Source organism: Panulirus ornatus, chromosome 27 (genome assembly GCF_036320965.1).
Source record: "Panulirus ornatus isolate Po-2019 chromosome 27, ASM3632096v1, whole genome shotgun sequence".
Lineage (NCBI taxonomy): Eukaryota > Metazoa > Arthropoda > Malacostraca > Decapoda > Palinuridae > Panulirus > Panulirus ornatus.
The window spans coordinates 15,667,658-15,683,099 of NC_092250.1; the positions used below are offsets into that span (position 1 = coordinate 15,667,658).

At 50.0% G+C, this 15,442-nt stretch overlaps 1 protein-coding gene across 7 annotated transcripts in view; it reads right to left on the reverse strand.

Moving 5' to 3' along the window:
- Positions 1-3,232: 3,232 nt before the first annotated feature.
- Positions 3,233-15,442, reverse strand: part of LOC139757598 (E3 ubiquitin-protein ligase LNX-like) — a 380,167-nt gene continuing 367,957 nt past the window's right edge. For all 7 annotated transcript variants that reach the window (XM_071678233.1, XM_071678234.1, XM_071678229.1 and 4 more), the window contains one exon: positions 3,233-3,336. In XM_071678233.1, coding sequence (XP_071534334.1) covers positions 3,240-3,336 — 97 coding nt within the window. In that variant the 3' untranslated portion in view covers positions 3,233-3,239. The remainder of the gene's footprint in view (positions 3,337-15,442) is intronic.

Here is a 15,442-nt window from a genome sequence, read left to right on the forward strand (position 1 = left end):
TAAGGGATACGTCAGGACTTTGACCTTAATTAAGGGATACGTCAGGACTTTGACCTTAATTAAGGGATACGTCAGGACTTTGACCTTAATTAAGGGATACGTCAGGGACTTTGACCTTAATTAAGGGATACGTCAGGACTTTGACCTTAATTAAGGGATACGTCAGGACTTTGACCTTAATTAAGGGATACGTCAGGGACTTTGACCTTAATTAAGGGATACGTCAGGGACTTTGACCTTAATTAAGGGATACGTCAGGACTTTGACCTTAATTAAGGGATACGTCAGGACTTTGACCTTAATTAAGGGATACGTCAGGACTTTGACCTTAATTAAGGGATACGTCAGGACTTTGACCTTAATTAAGGGATACGTCAGGGACTTTGACCTTAATTAAGGGATACGTCAGGACTTTGACCTTAATTAAGGGATACGTCAGGACTTTGACCTTAATTAAGGGATACGTCAGGACTTTGACCTTAATTAATCTCCACCCCTCCCACCGTATCTATCGACACTTCCACTTCCCCTGTATCTATCGAACACACACTCTCCATTCTCTCTATATCTATCGACAACACACTCTCCATTCCCCCTCTATCTATCGACCACACACTCTCCATTCTCCTCTCTATCTATCGACAAAACACTCTCCATTCCCCCTCTATCTATCGACCACAGACTCTACTTCATTCTATCAACCACACACTCCTATATCTATCGACCACACTCTCCATCCACCCCTTCCTCCCTCTTTCACCCACACACACTCTCTCTCTCTCTCTCCCCTTTGCACTCTTCCGTCTGCCACACTCACAACCCTCCATTCTCTCCCACATTTACCTCTCCCAGATCCAATCACTCTCCCGCTCTCCCAACATATCTCCCACCGCACTCAACCCTCCCTGTTGACCCAAGAAATGTGTGTGTGTGTGTGTGTGTATCCTCCATCTCCAGCCTCGTATATCCGGCAGATAAAAACATCTAAATTCAGTAAGAGAAAAAAAACCCACAAGGGCTCTTATCATACGTACACGTATGTGTACATGAATAACAGATCATGTGCACACATGTATGTCCGTGAATAACAGATTATGTGCAGGCATGTGTGTGTACCCGAGTTATGTGCGCGGGATCATACGCATTCACCCAGACATGGATGTATTCTTGACACAACATGTGCAACATACGTGGGGTAGAACCCCTTCACACGAGCAGTTTTCTAACCACCACAGCGCCAAAGGAACGTGTTCGATCCCACCTCATCGCTCCTCCGGTTATCTTTTTCCACCACAGCGCCAAAGGAAAGGGTTCAATCCCACCGGTTGTCTTTTTCTATCACAGCGCCAAAGAAACGGGTTCAATCCCACCTCATCGCTCCTCCGGTTGTCTTTTTCCACCACAGCGCCAAAGGAAAGGGTTCAATCCCACCTCATCGCTCCGATTATCTTTTTGCACCACAGCGCCAAAGGAAAGGGTTCAATCCCACCTCATCGCTCCTCCGGTTATCTTTTTCCACCACAGCGCCAAAGGAAAGGGTTCGATCCCACCTCATCGCTCCTCAGGTTGTCTTTTTCCACGACCAGTGACCGACACCACGACCTCGAGGAACAACACGACCCTAATCAAGGCCGCCTTGAGCGAACAGGAAACTTCATATTACTAAAAAAACAATGAACAAATTAAACAAGAGATCCTCTGGTATTTGCGGCTGTGAGTCTGCGAGAAGGAGAGGTTTGAAGAAGGGAGGGAAAGACGGGAAGAGAATTCCACAGCTTCGCTGCTCGGGGGAAAGGAGAAGGAGGAGGAGGAGGAGGAGGGGGAGGAGGAGGAGGAAGAGGAAAAGGAGGAGGAGGAGGGGGAGGAAAAGGAGGCATGACAGTGTCCAATGCTCGTAGGGCCGGCATTCACACAGAAACTATGGGAAGCAGCGGCCTAACGCATCTCAGGGATCCAAGCCATGGTAGTGCCCCTGATATGAAGTAGTTCCGATCTATCTATCTATCTATCTCTCTCTCTCTCTCTCTCTCTCTCTCTCTCTATATATATATATATATATATATATATATATATATATATATATATATATATATATATATACACGAATAAAGTGTATATGAACGCGCACCTTCACAGAACATACAAACCTCCAACAGCCAGGATCGAACCTGGGACCCCTTGTGCAAGAGGCAGGCATGCTAACCGCTAGGCTATGGGACTGTATAATAGGAAACAACTATTCGAAATACTAAGTACTCGAATACCCTTCGTCTCACTATGGTGAGCAACGGGGTCTATCGGTTGTTTCCGAACAGAACACATAGCCAGCTGATAGTGTTTTTACCGAACCTAACTGTACAACGCGGAGTTATATGAATACGAATAAAGTGTATATATATATATTGGGGGTCTCGTTTAAAGCGTATTCATTTAAACCAGGCCAATGTGCGTATTTGTGCGTATACAGTTACGCCCAACACATTACTCCTGAAGTCGGACGATGTCATACGCTGCTGAAATCTGAAACGCCATGGAACCATATATAACCTTACCTGGTAGTGTACTTCAGAAACTTCAGGTACCACTTCATGAAATATGAAGGGTTGTACAGTATACCTCTGAAATCTAGAAGAGCCTTACCTCTGATACTGAACGTAGCATATATTCTGAAGTCTAGAATACCGAAAACTTCAGAAATCTGACACAGTAGTGGTACAGTCCTGAAATCTACTGATACAACAGCAGTCTCCTGAAATATGATCTGGCGACGTGCTCTAGCAATCTGAAATACCATCACCCCAAAACTTCAGCAACCTGACACATTACTACAGTCCTGAAATCGACTGTACCTTCTTCATTCATGACGTCTGACGTAGCTGAAGCCTCCTCAAACATGGCATGGCAACAAACTCATGAAATCTGAAGTACACCTGAATTCAGAAAGAGTACCATTATGCCTGAATTCAGAAGACTGTACCAGTCCTGAAAGAGCGACAGAAGATGATGTGACGTGGCTCTGAAGGATGGACCCTGATGGGGGTGTGGTAACCTGGGAGAAGGGGCGAGAGCTGCCGTGTGTGTGTGTGTGTGTGTGTGTGTGTGTGTGTGTGTGTGAATGCCTCCTCGCCTTGCGCGAGGTCAGGCGAGCGGGGGGTCGACCCGCGAAAACAGGAGGTCAAGAGAAGACGGGAGGGGGCGGGGTGGGTCAGGTCAAAAAGTGGGGGATGTGGGTCAAGTACTTACCGGTACTTCAGGTGGTCTTCCAAGTCGCCTCGTTGCATTTCCATGTTGCAGTGGTCGACGTTCGGGCATCTAACCTTTAGTTTCTCCAACAATCTGTGCGGGGAGAGAGAAAGAGAGTGAGTGAGTGAGTGAGAGAGAGAGATATATATATACACAGAGAGAGAGTGAGTGATATATATATATATATATATATATATATATATATATATATATATATATATATATATATATACAGAGAGAGAGAGTGTGTGTGTGTGTGTGTGTGTGTGTGTGTGTGTGTGTGTGTGTGTGTGTGTGTGCGCGCGCGCGTAACTGTAATCATTCATTTAGTTCTTTCAAACTGAGGGGAAATTATCGTTTGTCCACACACATGCTCCTTGAGGAGCAGGTTCGAAGGGCATGCCAACCTACCCAAGCTGGGACCGTCGTGGTTAAGGGTCGTACCGTCGTGGTTTAAGGGTGTCGTGGTTTATGGGTCGTGGCGTCGTGGTTTAAGGGTCGTGGCGTCGTGATTTAAGGGTGTCGTGGTTTAAGGGTCGTGCCGTCGTGGTTTATGGGTCGTGGCGTCGTGGTTTAAGGGTCATGGTTTATGGGTCGTACCGTCGTGGTTTAAGGGTCGTACCGTCGTGGTTTAAGGGTCGTGGTGTCGTGATTTAAGGGTCGTACCGTCGTGGTTTAAGGGTCGTGGTGTCGTGATTTAAGGGTCGTGGCGTCGAGGTTTAAGGGTCGTGGCGTCGTGGTTTAAGGGTCGTCCCGTCGTGTTCTAGGGTCGTACCGTCGTGGTTTAAGGGTCGTACCGTCGTGTTCTGAGGGTCGTACCGTCGTGTTCTAGGGTCGTACCGTCGTGCACTGAGGGTCATCCCGTCATGTTCTAGGGTCGTACCGTCGTGTTCTAGGGTCGTACCTTCGTGTTCTAGGGTCGTACCTTCGTGTTCTAGGGTCGTACCGTCGTGTTCTAGGGTCGTCCCGTCGTGTTCTAGGGTCGTACCGTCGTGTTCTAGAGCCGTACCCTCGTGTTCTAAGAATCGTAACGTCGTGTACTAGGGTCGTACCTTCGTGTTCTGAGGGTCGTCCCGTCGTGCGCTCACGGGGTCAAGTCCTTTTCGCAAAGGCAATGAAGGCGATCGCGTACAGCAGAGCGTCACTGACCCATCCACGAAAAGCAGACCTCCGTATCTTCTACCTTCCCTCTTTCCCTTCCTCACACCGCGGGAGGGAAAACCCTCTTCCAGGCTGTCCCTCCCGAACCTCGAAGGGAGTCAGCAGTACCCCGGCGCCCTTCCCCGGACATCCACTGAAGCCGTGGACATTTCCGTTTCCTCCCCCAAACTCTTTTTCCCCCGTGGGTTGCCGAAAACCCCATGAAGACCGTCATATGCCTAACGTATACCAAAAAAATATATAAGGTGACCAAGTTGAGGAATGGAGAGTTGGATCCTTCCTTCCACTGCGAGGAAGGAGAGTTGGATCCTTCTATACACAGCGAGGAAGGAGAGTTGGATCCTTCCACTGCGAGGAAGGAGAGTTGGATCCCTCTATACACAGCGAGGAAGGAGAGTTGGATCCTTCCTTCCACAGCGAGGAAGGAGAGTTGGATCCTTCTATGCACAGCGAGGAAGGAGAGTTGGATCCTTCCTTCCACTGCGAGGAAGGAGAGTTGGGTCCTTTTGGATCCATTCCTAACACTGCCACAGGCTGTGTGGGTGGGTCTCCCACGTCTACCTCCTTCGAAGCCTCTGTCCACACCCCAGCCCGTCATTCTTGCTCCACAGATCTACATACGCAACGTAACTGGATGAAGTTAAAGGGGATAACGAAATGGAATACGCAAACGTGGGCAGTTACAGAACGCTGGCATAAAACTACAGAATACATTTTACCCCCCCGAGAACTATCAGCGTATCTCACACACACACAAAAATAATATCACATGACGAACACCTTCATGATATCAATCCATATCAGTAAATAACCCAGTTTATGCATACTGTTATCTGTGCTTATCTCGCCTTTATATCTCTCTTATATGTTGGCCAAGGTCACTCCTTCCCAAGAGCTATAGGCGTAGGAGGGAAAAAGTCACATCCAAGGGCATTTTTTTTTTTCATTCATACGTACATAGCAAATGTTCATGTCAGTGGTGATGGTGAAGAAGGGGGGAATGAATGTCTGTCAGTGGTGATGGTGGGAAGGGGGGGATGTCTGTCAGTGGTGATGGTGGGAAGGGGGGGATGTCTGTCAGTGGTGATGGTGGGAAGGGGGGGATGTCTGTCAGTGGTGATGGTGGGAAGGGGAAAATGAAGTCTTCTCCTCTGCTATGCCAAGGTCTGTTACCATTTCGTACGCCTGCTTCACAAAGGAATGGAAAAAAAAAAAGGCAAAGGATCATTCTTAAACAAAGAGGATTTTTCATAGACTGGAAACTATTTTCTACCAAGAAATCCACTGCATTTCGAGTGTGGGAATTTTCCCGTTCATGCTTTCCCATAAAATTTCAATGGCAGTGTTCTTTCTACATATCTCGGTTTTTAGTTTAGTTTCCCCTTGTCGGCTGTTGAGCCAGAGGGAGCGGCGGGTGGCGGATGGATACGCTGCCTTCTGCTCGGTTTCTTCCACAATAAGATTATGATGTCAGATAACCTCGTCATGGACCATCAGGTCTTGTGTTATCTGTCCATCCCATGTACTGTCCAGCAGATAAGCTCGTCATAGACCATCAGGTCTTCTGTTATCAGTCCCTCCCGTGTACTGTCCTCCAGCAGATAACCTCGTCATAGACCATCAGGTCTTCTGTTATCACCCCCTCCAGCAGATAACCTCGTCATAGACCATCAGGTCTTCTGTTATCACCCCCTCCAGCAGATAACCTGGTCATAAACCATCAGGTCTTCTGTTATCACCCCCTCCAGCAGATAACCTGGTCATAGACCATCAGGTCTTCTGTTATCACCCCCTCCAGCAGATAACCTGGTCATAGACCATCAGGTCTTTTCATATCAGGAGGATTTGCCCTCCGGTGCCCACCCTCTCCTGGGCCCCTTAACTCGCTCGTCCACCAGCACAGCAGTACCCCTGTAATTACCTTTCCAATTAGCCTTATCCTTACCACGACCACGTTCCAATTAACATGACGCCCTCACCTTCCATTCCAAAGCCCTCCCTGCCTGCCTCGCATCACCCCACAACGTCTTCGGTCCATTCCCACTTCCTTTCGTCCACCTCACATCTCCCTTTCCTGTCCCCCTTACCTTCCCTCTCCCAGTATAATTTTTATATCTGTACCATTTCCCTTCATTTCTTCCAATGAATATCTTTCTTTCTTTCTTTCTTTCTTCGAAGAGCCAAGACAGGGAATTCTCTTTATTTCTTTCGTATTTCTCCCCTTCCCCTTTCCCTCTCTCTGTCGCTTCTCATTACTTTTCTACCCTTCACACACACACATACACATACACACCTGAGGAGCTGTGATTAACATCTTTATCTCCCCTTCCTCACACCCTACTTTCTATATGCTCGAAATGGCCAAGATTGGGGCCATATTTTGTTCCAAGCCAATTCGGTTCCTGGTAATTTATATTGGGTCTCTCCTCTGGTCTAATATACATTTTCTCCTCTCTCCTCCATTAACATCTGTCATACATATACCTCTCCTCTCTCTCAAGACCTCATCTTATACCACCTCCTCCCTCAATAACTCATTCAATACCCCTCCTCTGCCATGACGCCAGCCAATACTCCTCCTCTGCCATGACGCCAGCCAATACCCCTCCTCTGCCATGACGCCAGCCAATACCCCTCCTCTGCCATGACGCCAGCCAATACCCCTCCTCTGCCATGACGCCAGCCAATACCCCTCCTCTGCCATGACGCCAGCCAATACCCCTCCTCTGCCATGACGCCAGCCAATACCCCTCGTTTCCCAGGACCCCCCCCCCCATCCAATACACCCTCTTCTCCTAGGATATCACCTGATACCCCTCTTCTGCCAAGACTCCCATCCAATACTCCTCATCTCCCAGGACCTCATCCAACCCCCCCAAAACACCACCTCGTCCCTCACCTTCCTCTCCCGGGACCTGATCCCTCACCTTCCTCTCCCGGGACCTCATCCCTCACCTTCCTCTCCCGGTACCTCATCCCTCACCTTCCTCTCCCGGGACCTCATCCCTCACCTCCCGTTCTCGACCCTGCAACTCACTCATCTCTTGTCAGTTCTAACTTCCAGGGTGGACGACGGGCCAAAAAAAGGCGTGGTCTCGGACGTTCCTCTCTCTCTCTCTCTCTCTCTCTCTCTCTCTCTCTCTCTCTCTCTCTCTCTCTCTCTCTCTCTCTCAGCCTTCGGCGGCGAGAGGAGAGAGGAGGGAGTGATCCTGCCAGGGGTGGGGGCGAGGCCTGTGCTCCCAAAATTCCACCTGTGGATTTAAAGAAAGTCACACCATAACATGGGTTGGGAGCGGAGCCCAGCCCAACCACTGATGTGGGTATTCGCCAACAGCGACTCCACCCAGCCAACCAGACGCCTTTCTAAAGCCCTGAGGGCGCCGTCGGCTTGGACAGCCCTTAGGGGCAATGAGGACATGACCCTTCACCACCTCAACTTTGTGGGTCAGGTCAAATTGAGAGTCACGAAGACAGTGCTCAAAGAGCGAGAGAGAGTGTGTGTGTGTGAGGAGGAGGAGGAGGAGGAGGAGGTTCCCAATGTATGTGTCCCTCCTCCGCGCCCGGACATGCAAAACACACACATACACACACACACACACACACACACACACACACACACACACACACACACACACACGGCTCCTTAATCGGAGCTAATTAGTTCAACTGGAGCGGACGACTTCTCCGTGATGGGACCGTGATCCGCTGGGCTGTGGTGACCTGGAGAAGGGGGAAAGGGGGAGAGGAGGCTTGGCTTAGCATGGCTAGTCCAGCGCTGAACTTCGCCAGGCTATGGCTATGGTGAGGAGGAGGGGGTGATGGTGATGGTGAAAGGAGGAGGGGGTGATGGTGATGGTGAAAGGAGGAGGGGGTGATGGTGAAAGGAGGAGGGGGTGATGGTGATGGTGAAAGGAGGAGGATGGTGATGGTGGCGATGGTGAGGAGGAGGATGGTAATAGTGATGATGGTGATGATGGTGATGGGCCGTGCTAATCCTCAGTAGTGATGATGGTGAACACACACACACACACACACACACACACACAGGACGCTGAAGGTGACTGAGAGCACCGGGGGAGAAAGTGAGGATGGTGATAATGATTATGGTGAAGGTGAAGAGTGATGGTGATTGTGGTGATAATGCTGTTGCTGGTGTGCTCTTCATATGCTGCGGTGATAATGCTGCTCCCGTGCCCTTCATATGCTGCGGTGATAATGCTGCTGCTGGTGTGTGCCCTTCATATGCTGTGGTGGTGATAATGCTGCTGGTTATATGCTGTGGTGGTGATAATGCTGCTGCTGATATGCCCTTAATATGCTGTGGTAGTGATAATGCTGCTGCTGGTGTGTGCCCTTCATATGCTGTGGTGGTGATAATGCTGCTGGTTATATGCTGTGGTGATAATGCTGCTGCCGCTGCCCTTCATATGCTGTGGTGGTGATAATGCTGTTGGTTATATGCTGTGGTAGTGATAATGCTGTTGGTTATATGCTGTGGTAGTGATAATGCTGATGCCGCCGTGCCCTTCATATGCTGTGACAAAGCTCGGGGTGTTTTGGCTCGCCTTCCTGTGCCTAGAGAGAGCAGTGGCCATCAAACAGGAGCCAAGCCCATCAAACCGTCTCAAATCCACACCACACAACCCGCTGGTCTCCTCCCACCACCTCCTGCCACCTCCAACCACCTCCTCCTCCTCCAACACCCAGGCGAGGCGAGGCGGGTCTATCCCCAACCTCTCGATTTCCCCACCAAAAAAAAATAATATTCTAAAATTCACAAGAGACATGAGAGGGATAAATGTGGTCTGTAAATGAGAGGGATAACTATGGTCTGTAAATGAGAGGGATAATGTGGTCTGTACATGAGAGGGATAATGTGGTCTGTACATGAGAGGGATAAATGTGGTCTGTACATGAGAGGGATAAATGTGGTCTGTACATGAGAGGGATAAATGTGGTCTGTACATGAGAGGGATAACTGTGGTCTGTACATGAGAGGGATAATGTGGTCTGTACATGAGAGGGATAACTATGGTCTGTACATGAGAGGGATAATGTGGTCTGTACATGAGAGGGATAATGTGGTCTGTACATGAGAGGGATAATGTGGTCTGTACATGAGAGGGATAATGTGGTCTGTACATGAGAGGGATAATGTGGTCTGTACATGAGAGGGATAATGTGGTCTGTACATGAGAGGGATAAATGTGGTCTGTAAATGAGAGGGATAACTGTGGTCTGTACATGAGAGGGATAATGTGGTCTGTACATGAGAGGGATAACTGTGGTCTGTACATGAGAGGGATAATGTGGTCTGTACATGAGAGGGATAATGTGGTCTGTACATGAGAGGGATAATGTGGTCTGTACATGAGAGGGATAATGTGGTCTGTACATGAGAGGGATAATGTGGTCTGTAAATGAGAGGGATAACTGTGGTCTGTACATGAGAGGGATAATGTGGTCTGTACATGAGAGGGATAACTGTGGTCTGTACATGAGAGGGATAACTGTGGTCTGTACATGAGAGGGATAATGTGGTCTGTACACGAGAGGGGTAACTGAGGTCTATACACGAGAAAGATAACTGTGGTCTCCAACGAGCAGGTCATTCTTATGTGGACTAAGAACATCAGTGGTTCTAGGGCCAAGCCCTGTGGCAGGCCTCCACTGGTGGACGCACACTCCAACCTCAACCTGGACTCCGACAACGCATTACCCCCGACGCTCGACTCTGTGCCTGGTCTGGTCTTGCGTAGCGGGGCGCGGGGCGGAAAGTACGCGTTGTGGTGGTGTGTGGTGTGTGTGTGGGTGTGTGTGTTCATGGGAAGTGCTTGCTGCTTTTGAGATCAAACTGAGGCAAGTCTATATCAAAAAAAACACCCTCCCCTCGCTTCGTGAGTCGCTCGCTCCCTTTATCTTCCTTGTGAGTAATTATCTACCAAACCTCCTCACGCTATCTAGGTGGCAGGAGGAGGAGGTGGTGGACGAGGAGGACTGACGCTACGACACACGTCGAAGCCCAGGGATGCTGTCTCTCTCTCTCTCTCTCTCTCTCTCTCTCTCTCTCTCTCTCTCTCTCTCTCTCTCTCTCTCTCTCTCTCTCCTTACCTTACCTTTCCCCTTGCGCCCAAACCCAAAGTACCTGACCCATGCTCCTTCTTCCCCTTTACTATGTTATGGATCCTGCTCTTCCCAACACACACCCCACACTCTTCCTCCTCCTCCTTCGCCTTCGCTGCTGATATACTTCAACCTAACTACATTACGGGGCACTTACGCCGCGATCTCATTTGCATAGAACCATTAGCGGTACACCGGCAGGCTGTTTCCTCCTCCAAAACCCCCCTTCCCTCCAAACCTCCCTCCTTAGTTAATGACGAAGTTTCCTATCTACACACCCTAGTTACACTCTCGTAAAAAAAATAAGGCCTTTTAGGGAAAACAAGATTAAAAAAACTGTTATCAAACACTTTCTACATGCCACAGAGCCAAGGTGAAAAGGGGGATTAAAACCCTTTAGATTAATCTTCAAGCCAAGGAAATATACAGAGAAATATACACATTACACCATCTCAACACAGGCCCGCGCGCGCGCGCCTCGTCATGGAAAACACCTTAGAAAGAAAGATAAAGAAGCAACACGTACCAGAACACATACACACACGAACACACACACACATACACATACGAGATAGGCCCAGTAAACAAAGGCTTCAAAGAAGGATGTATTTTTTTTTTTTTTGGAGAAGGGGTGGAGGAGGGGGGGTGTTGTTTCCATCGAACAAAGGACCCCCCCAAAAAAAAAAAAAAAAATTCATGTTTGTTTAAATACAAAAGGGGGCGACGGGCGGCCGGTCCTCAAAGGCGGGTGGGCGCGGGGAGCGGGGGGGCAAGATACATACGGAGGAGTAAAACACACACCCTCCTACGAGCGGACAATGAGAGAGAGAGAGAGAGAGAGAGAGAGAGATAGAGAGAGAGAGAGAGAGAGAGAGAGAGAGAGAGAGAGAGAGACGAAAACTACCACAAAAAAAATAAAAAGGCTATACGAAGCCAAAGAAGAATAAGAAGGGAGAAAGAACTTCACATTTACCCCAAACGCCACAATGCAGGAGTCTTCCTCCTCCTCCTCCTCCCTCCTCCTGAACACGACGGTACGACACTCCGTTTTCTCTGGCACCCGCAACGAACACGGGAAGGGGCAAACGATTGTACTTAAAAATCAGAAACATAAGCAAATCATGAAAAGAATACTTAAAAAAAAAACAAAAAAAAAAAAAAAAAGTACTTAAAAAACATTCTAGGGTAAAAAGGGATATTCCTTTGATAGCCCCCCTACCACAGGGGGACACAACCCCCCCACGGGCACACACAGCACCCCCACGGGGACGCACAGCACCCCACGGGGACACACAGCACCCCACGGGGACACACAGCACCCCACGGGGACACACAGCACCCCCAAGGGGACACAGCACCCCCTGGAGGTAGCTACAGTAGAGAGAGGGGGTTGGTACAGAAATGTGTTGCGGGAGGACATGCCACTGCGTTGCGTGGGCGGCTCCAGCACTGCGTTGCGTGGACGGCCCCAGCACTGCGTTGCGTGGACGGCTCCAGCACTGCGTTGCGTGGACGGATCCAGCACTGCGTTGCGTGGACGGCTCCAGCACCGCGTTGCGTGGACGGCTCCAGCATCGCGTTGCGTGGACGGCTCCAGCATCGCGTTGCGTGGACGGCTCCAGCACCGCGTTGCGTGGACGGCTCCAGCACCGCGTTGCGTGGACGGCTCCAGCACTGCGTTGCGTGGACGGCCGGCTGCAAGAAGTCGAAGGGGCCAGCAGATCACACCAAAGACATCAGTCGTGGCTATGAAAAAGGGAACGTTTCGAGCGAGTCTATATAGAAGCCCCAACCGGTGGAAATCAATTAAGAGATGATCTCTTTCCTTTTTTTTCTCTCTCTCTCTTCTATTTCTTAAAAGGGAGGAAGGCGACAGCCATTCACCTGTACTGAAGAACGACTGACTACCCATTTACTTCAGAGGGAGAAGTTATCTTGGGGAGAAGGGAGGGCTTTCACTCAGGGTCTTGAAGACAGGGGAATTGAGGCCGAGGGGAGCTAATTAATCAAGAGAAAGAAAGAAGGGAAGGGAAGGGAAGGCATTTTGGACGCAAGAGACATCTTGTGACTGAGAGAGAGAGAGAGAGAGAGAGAGAGAGAGAGAGAGAGAGAGAGAGAGAGAGAAGGAAGGGGAAGGCATTTGCCCAAGAACATGGAGGACAAGAGAGAGAGAGAGAGAGAGAGAGAGAGAGAGAGAGAGAGAGAGAGAGAGAGAGAGAGAGAGAGAGAGAGAGAGGAGGTGTTGTCCTGTCCCCCACCCGCCGCCTTTTTTTTTTCTCTGCGTGTGTTCTGCTCATGAGACAGACACACACACGGATCACGAGGCGTGGCAGCAGCGTCAGGTGACACGAGGCGTGGCAGAAGCGTCAGGAGGAGACACAAGGCGTGGCAGAAGCGTCGGGAGGAGACACAAGGCGTGGCAGAAGCGTCAGGAGGAGACTACACGAGGCGTGGCAGAAGCGTCAGGAGGAGACGACACGAGGCGTGGCAGAAGCGTCGGGAGGAGACACAAGGCGTGGCAGAAGCGTCAGGAGACGACACGAGGCGTGGCAGAAGCGTCAGGAGGAGACACAAGGCGTGGCAGAAGCGTCAGGAGACGACACAAGGCGTAGCAGAAGCGTCAGGACACACACACACACACACACACACACACACACACACACACGAGGCAGGTGTGTGTGCGTGTGTGTGTGTGTGTGTGTGTGTGGGACGTTGGGACACCCACTCCTTCGTCGCCACTTATCCCGCCGGGCGACGCACAGCCAACGACACAACAGTAGCACGACTGCGTACGGTGTGACTTCAACAGCCACCTCACCCTCTTCTGCCTGGCTACGCTAAGGCGGGAGCAGTGCGTAAAATAACAGGCGAAGCAGAGACGCCACACCCATCCCACAATGGGACGGTGGGGCCTTGATCCCAAGTGGGTGATGAGCCGTAACGAATGACCCTTTCATCCCCAGAAGCCACGGGAAGCATAGCGAAACAATACCAGGGATACAAGGGATGGTAACTGGCAAATTACCAGTAACATGCCGGCAAGATAGAGTGCACACACACACACACATCTCACATATGGTATGTACTCATGTGTGGCTGGTCGCCTCATTCATATATATAGACGTCATACAACCTGGATTTATCATCACAACCCGAGAATTTCCGTAATTCCAAAATGAGATATTTTTTTCCTCCCCTGTTGTTTTCTAACGCAAGTACGAGTGATATAGCCTGTTTTTACCACTATACTTAGAGTATTTAGACCATCAGGTCTTGTGTTATCTGTCCTTCCCATGTTGTACTGTCCTCCAGCAGATAACCTCGTCAAACACCATTAGACCTCTCCTTTTTTCCCTTCTTCCTATGTACCCCTATGTATTGGATTTAAGAGACATTAGCGTCATCTCAGGGCAGCGTAGTTCGAAAAGTACATCCCCAAACTACTTTACCTTCCAATCCCCTCCTCCTCCATCTACAGGAGACAGACCCGTAGCAGCATCACTTGGGTCAAATGGCTGAAGAATTCTCTTTAGGGGAAGTCGAGCGCGCGCGGGCTACAAGACCGCTCAAGCGAGCGACGTCGCTTGAGCTCGACCGCTAAACTGATGGACAGACATCTTCAGAAGAGGTGCTGTTGAGGGCGTGTGATTTTTGAGGCCAGGGTAGTCAAAGGTGGTAGCGGGAGGAAAGGAAGGAAGGCAAAGAGTTGAAAACGCTTTCGCGAAGGTGCGCTAGCGAAGATGACCAGAACACCGGCGTGTGAGAACTCCACTGGCCTTCGCGCGAAGTAACCCGACCACCACCACCTACCACCACCACAAGCAACCACCACCACCATCAGCAACCACCACCACCACCACCTACCACCACCAGCAACCACCACCACCATCACCACCACCAGCAGTAGCTGGAGATGAGGTTCCGCTGGAGCATCGAAGTTGACGCGAACTCACACGAGTCCACAACGAAGTGACTCAGCCAACGCGCGAGTCTTCTCAGTAGCGACTCAGCCAACGCTCGCGCCTCCTCCGTACTGACTCAGCCAACGCTCGAGTCTTCTCCGTAGCGACACAGCCAACGCCCGCGCCTCCTCCATAGCGACTCAGCCAACGCTCGCGCCTCCTCCGTAGCGACTCAACCAACGCGCGAGTCTCCTCCGTAGCGACTCAACCAACGCTTGCACCTCCCCCGTAGCGACTCAACCAACGCCCAGAAGCATCGCCAAGGGACCGTCCATCTTACCTTACGACATGACGGAAGGGAACGAACCCCAAAAAAAAGTACATCCAATCCTCCATGAAACACTAGGAAATAACCGAAGAAAAAGGACCCTCTACGAAGACACACGTAAAACCACATATTGATCGAATGATATATGTAGAAATCTCAAGAAAATATTCTTCATCTCTCTCTCTCTCTCTCTCTCTCTCTCTCTCTCTCTCTCTCTCTCTCTCTCTCGAAGCCATTTGCTCTGGGAAAAAAAAGAGGGGGGGGGGGGGGGGCTTTAAAAGGCCTTCCTTCCTTTTCCTTCCTTCCCTTTTCTACGATGAAGACACCCCACCCACCACTTTCCCTCCCTCCCTCCTAACTCCGAACAACCATATGGTTGTTCAACGAGCTGCGTCTAATGGAAAAAGAAAAAAACTCCTCGAAAAACACACACACACACATAAGCAAAAAGGTAAATTCGAGTCTGTCTAAACAATTATAACAATTCTCCTCAAACCCTTCGCGTTCACTCCGAGGCGAGTGTATATATATATATATATATATATATATATATATATATATATATATATATATATATATCCCCCTACCCCAAGGCGGCGGAGCGCTGGCAACGACCCCCCCCCCCGGGGGGGGCCGTCAGGATACGCTGTAGAAGGTAAGGGGGGGGGTCAACCCAGGAGCCTCT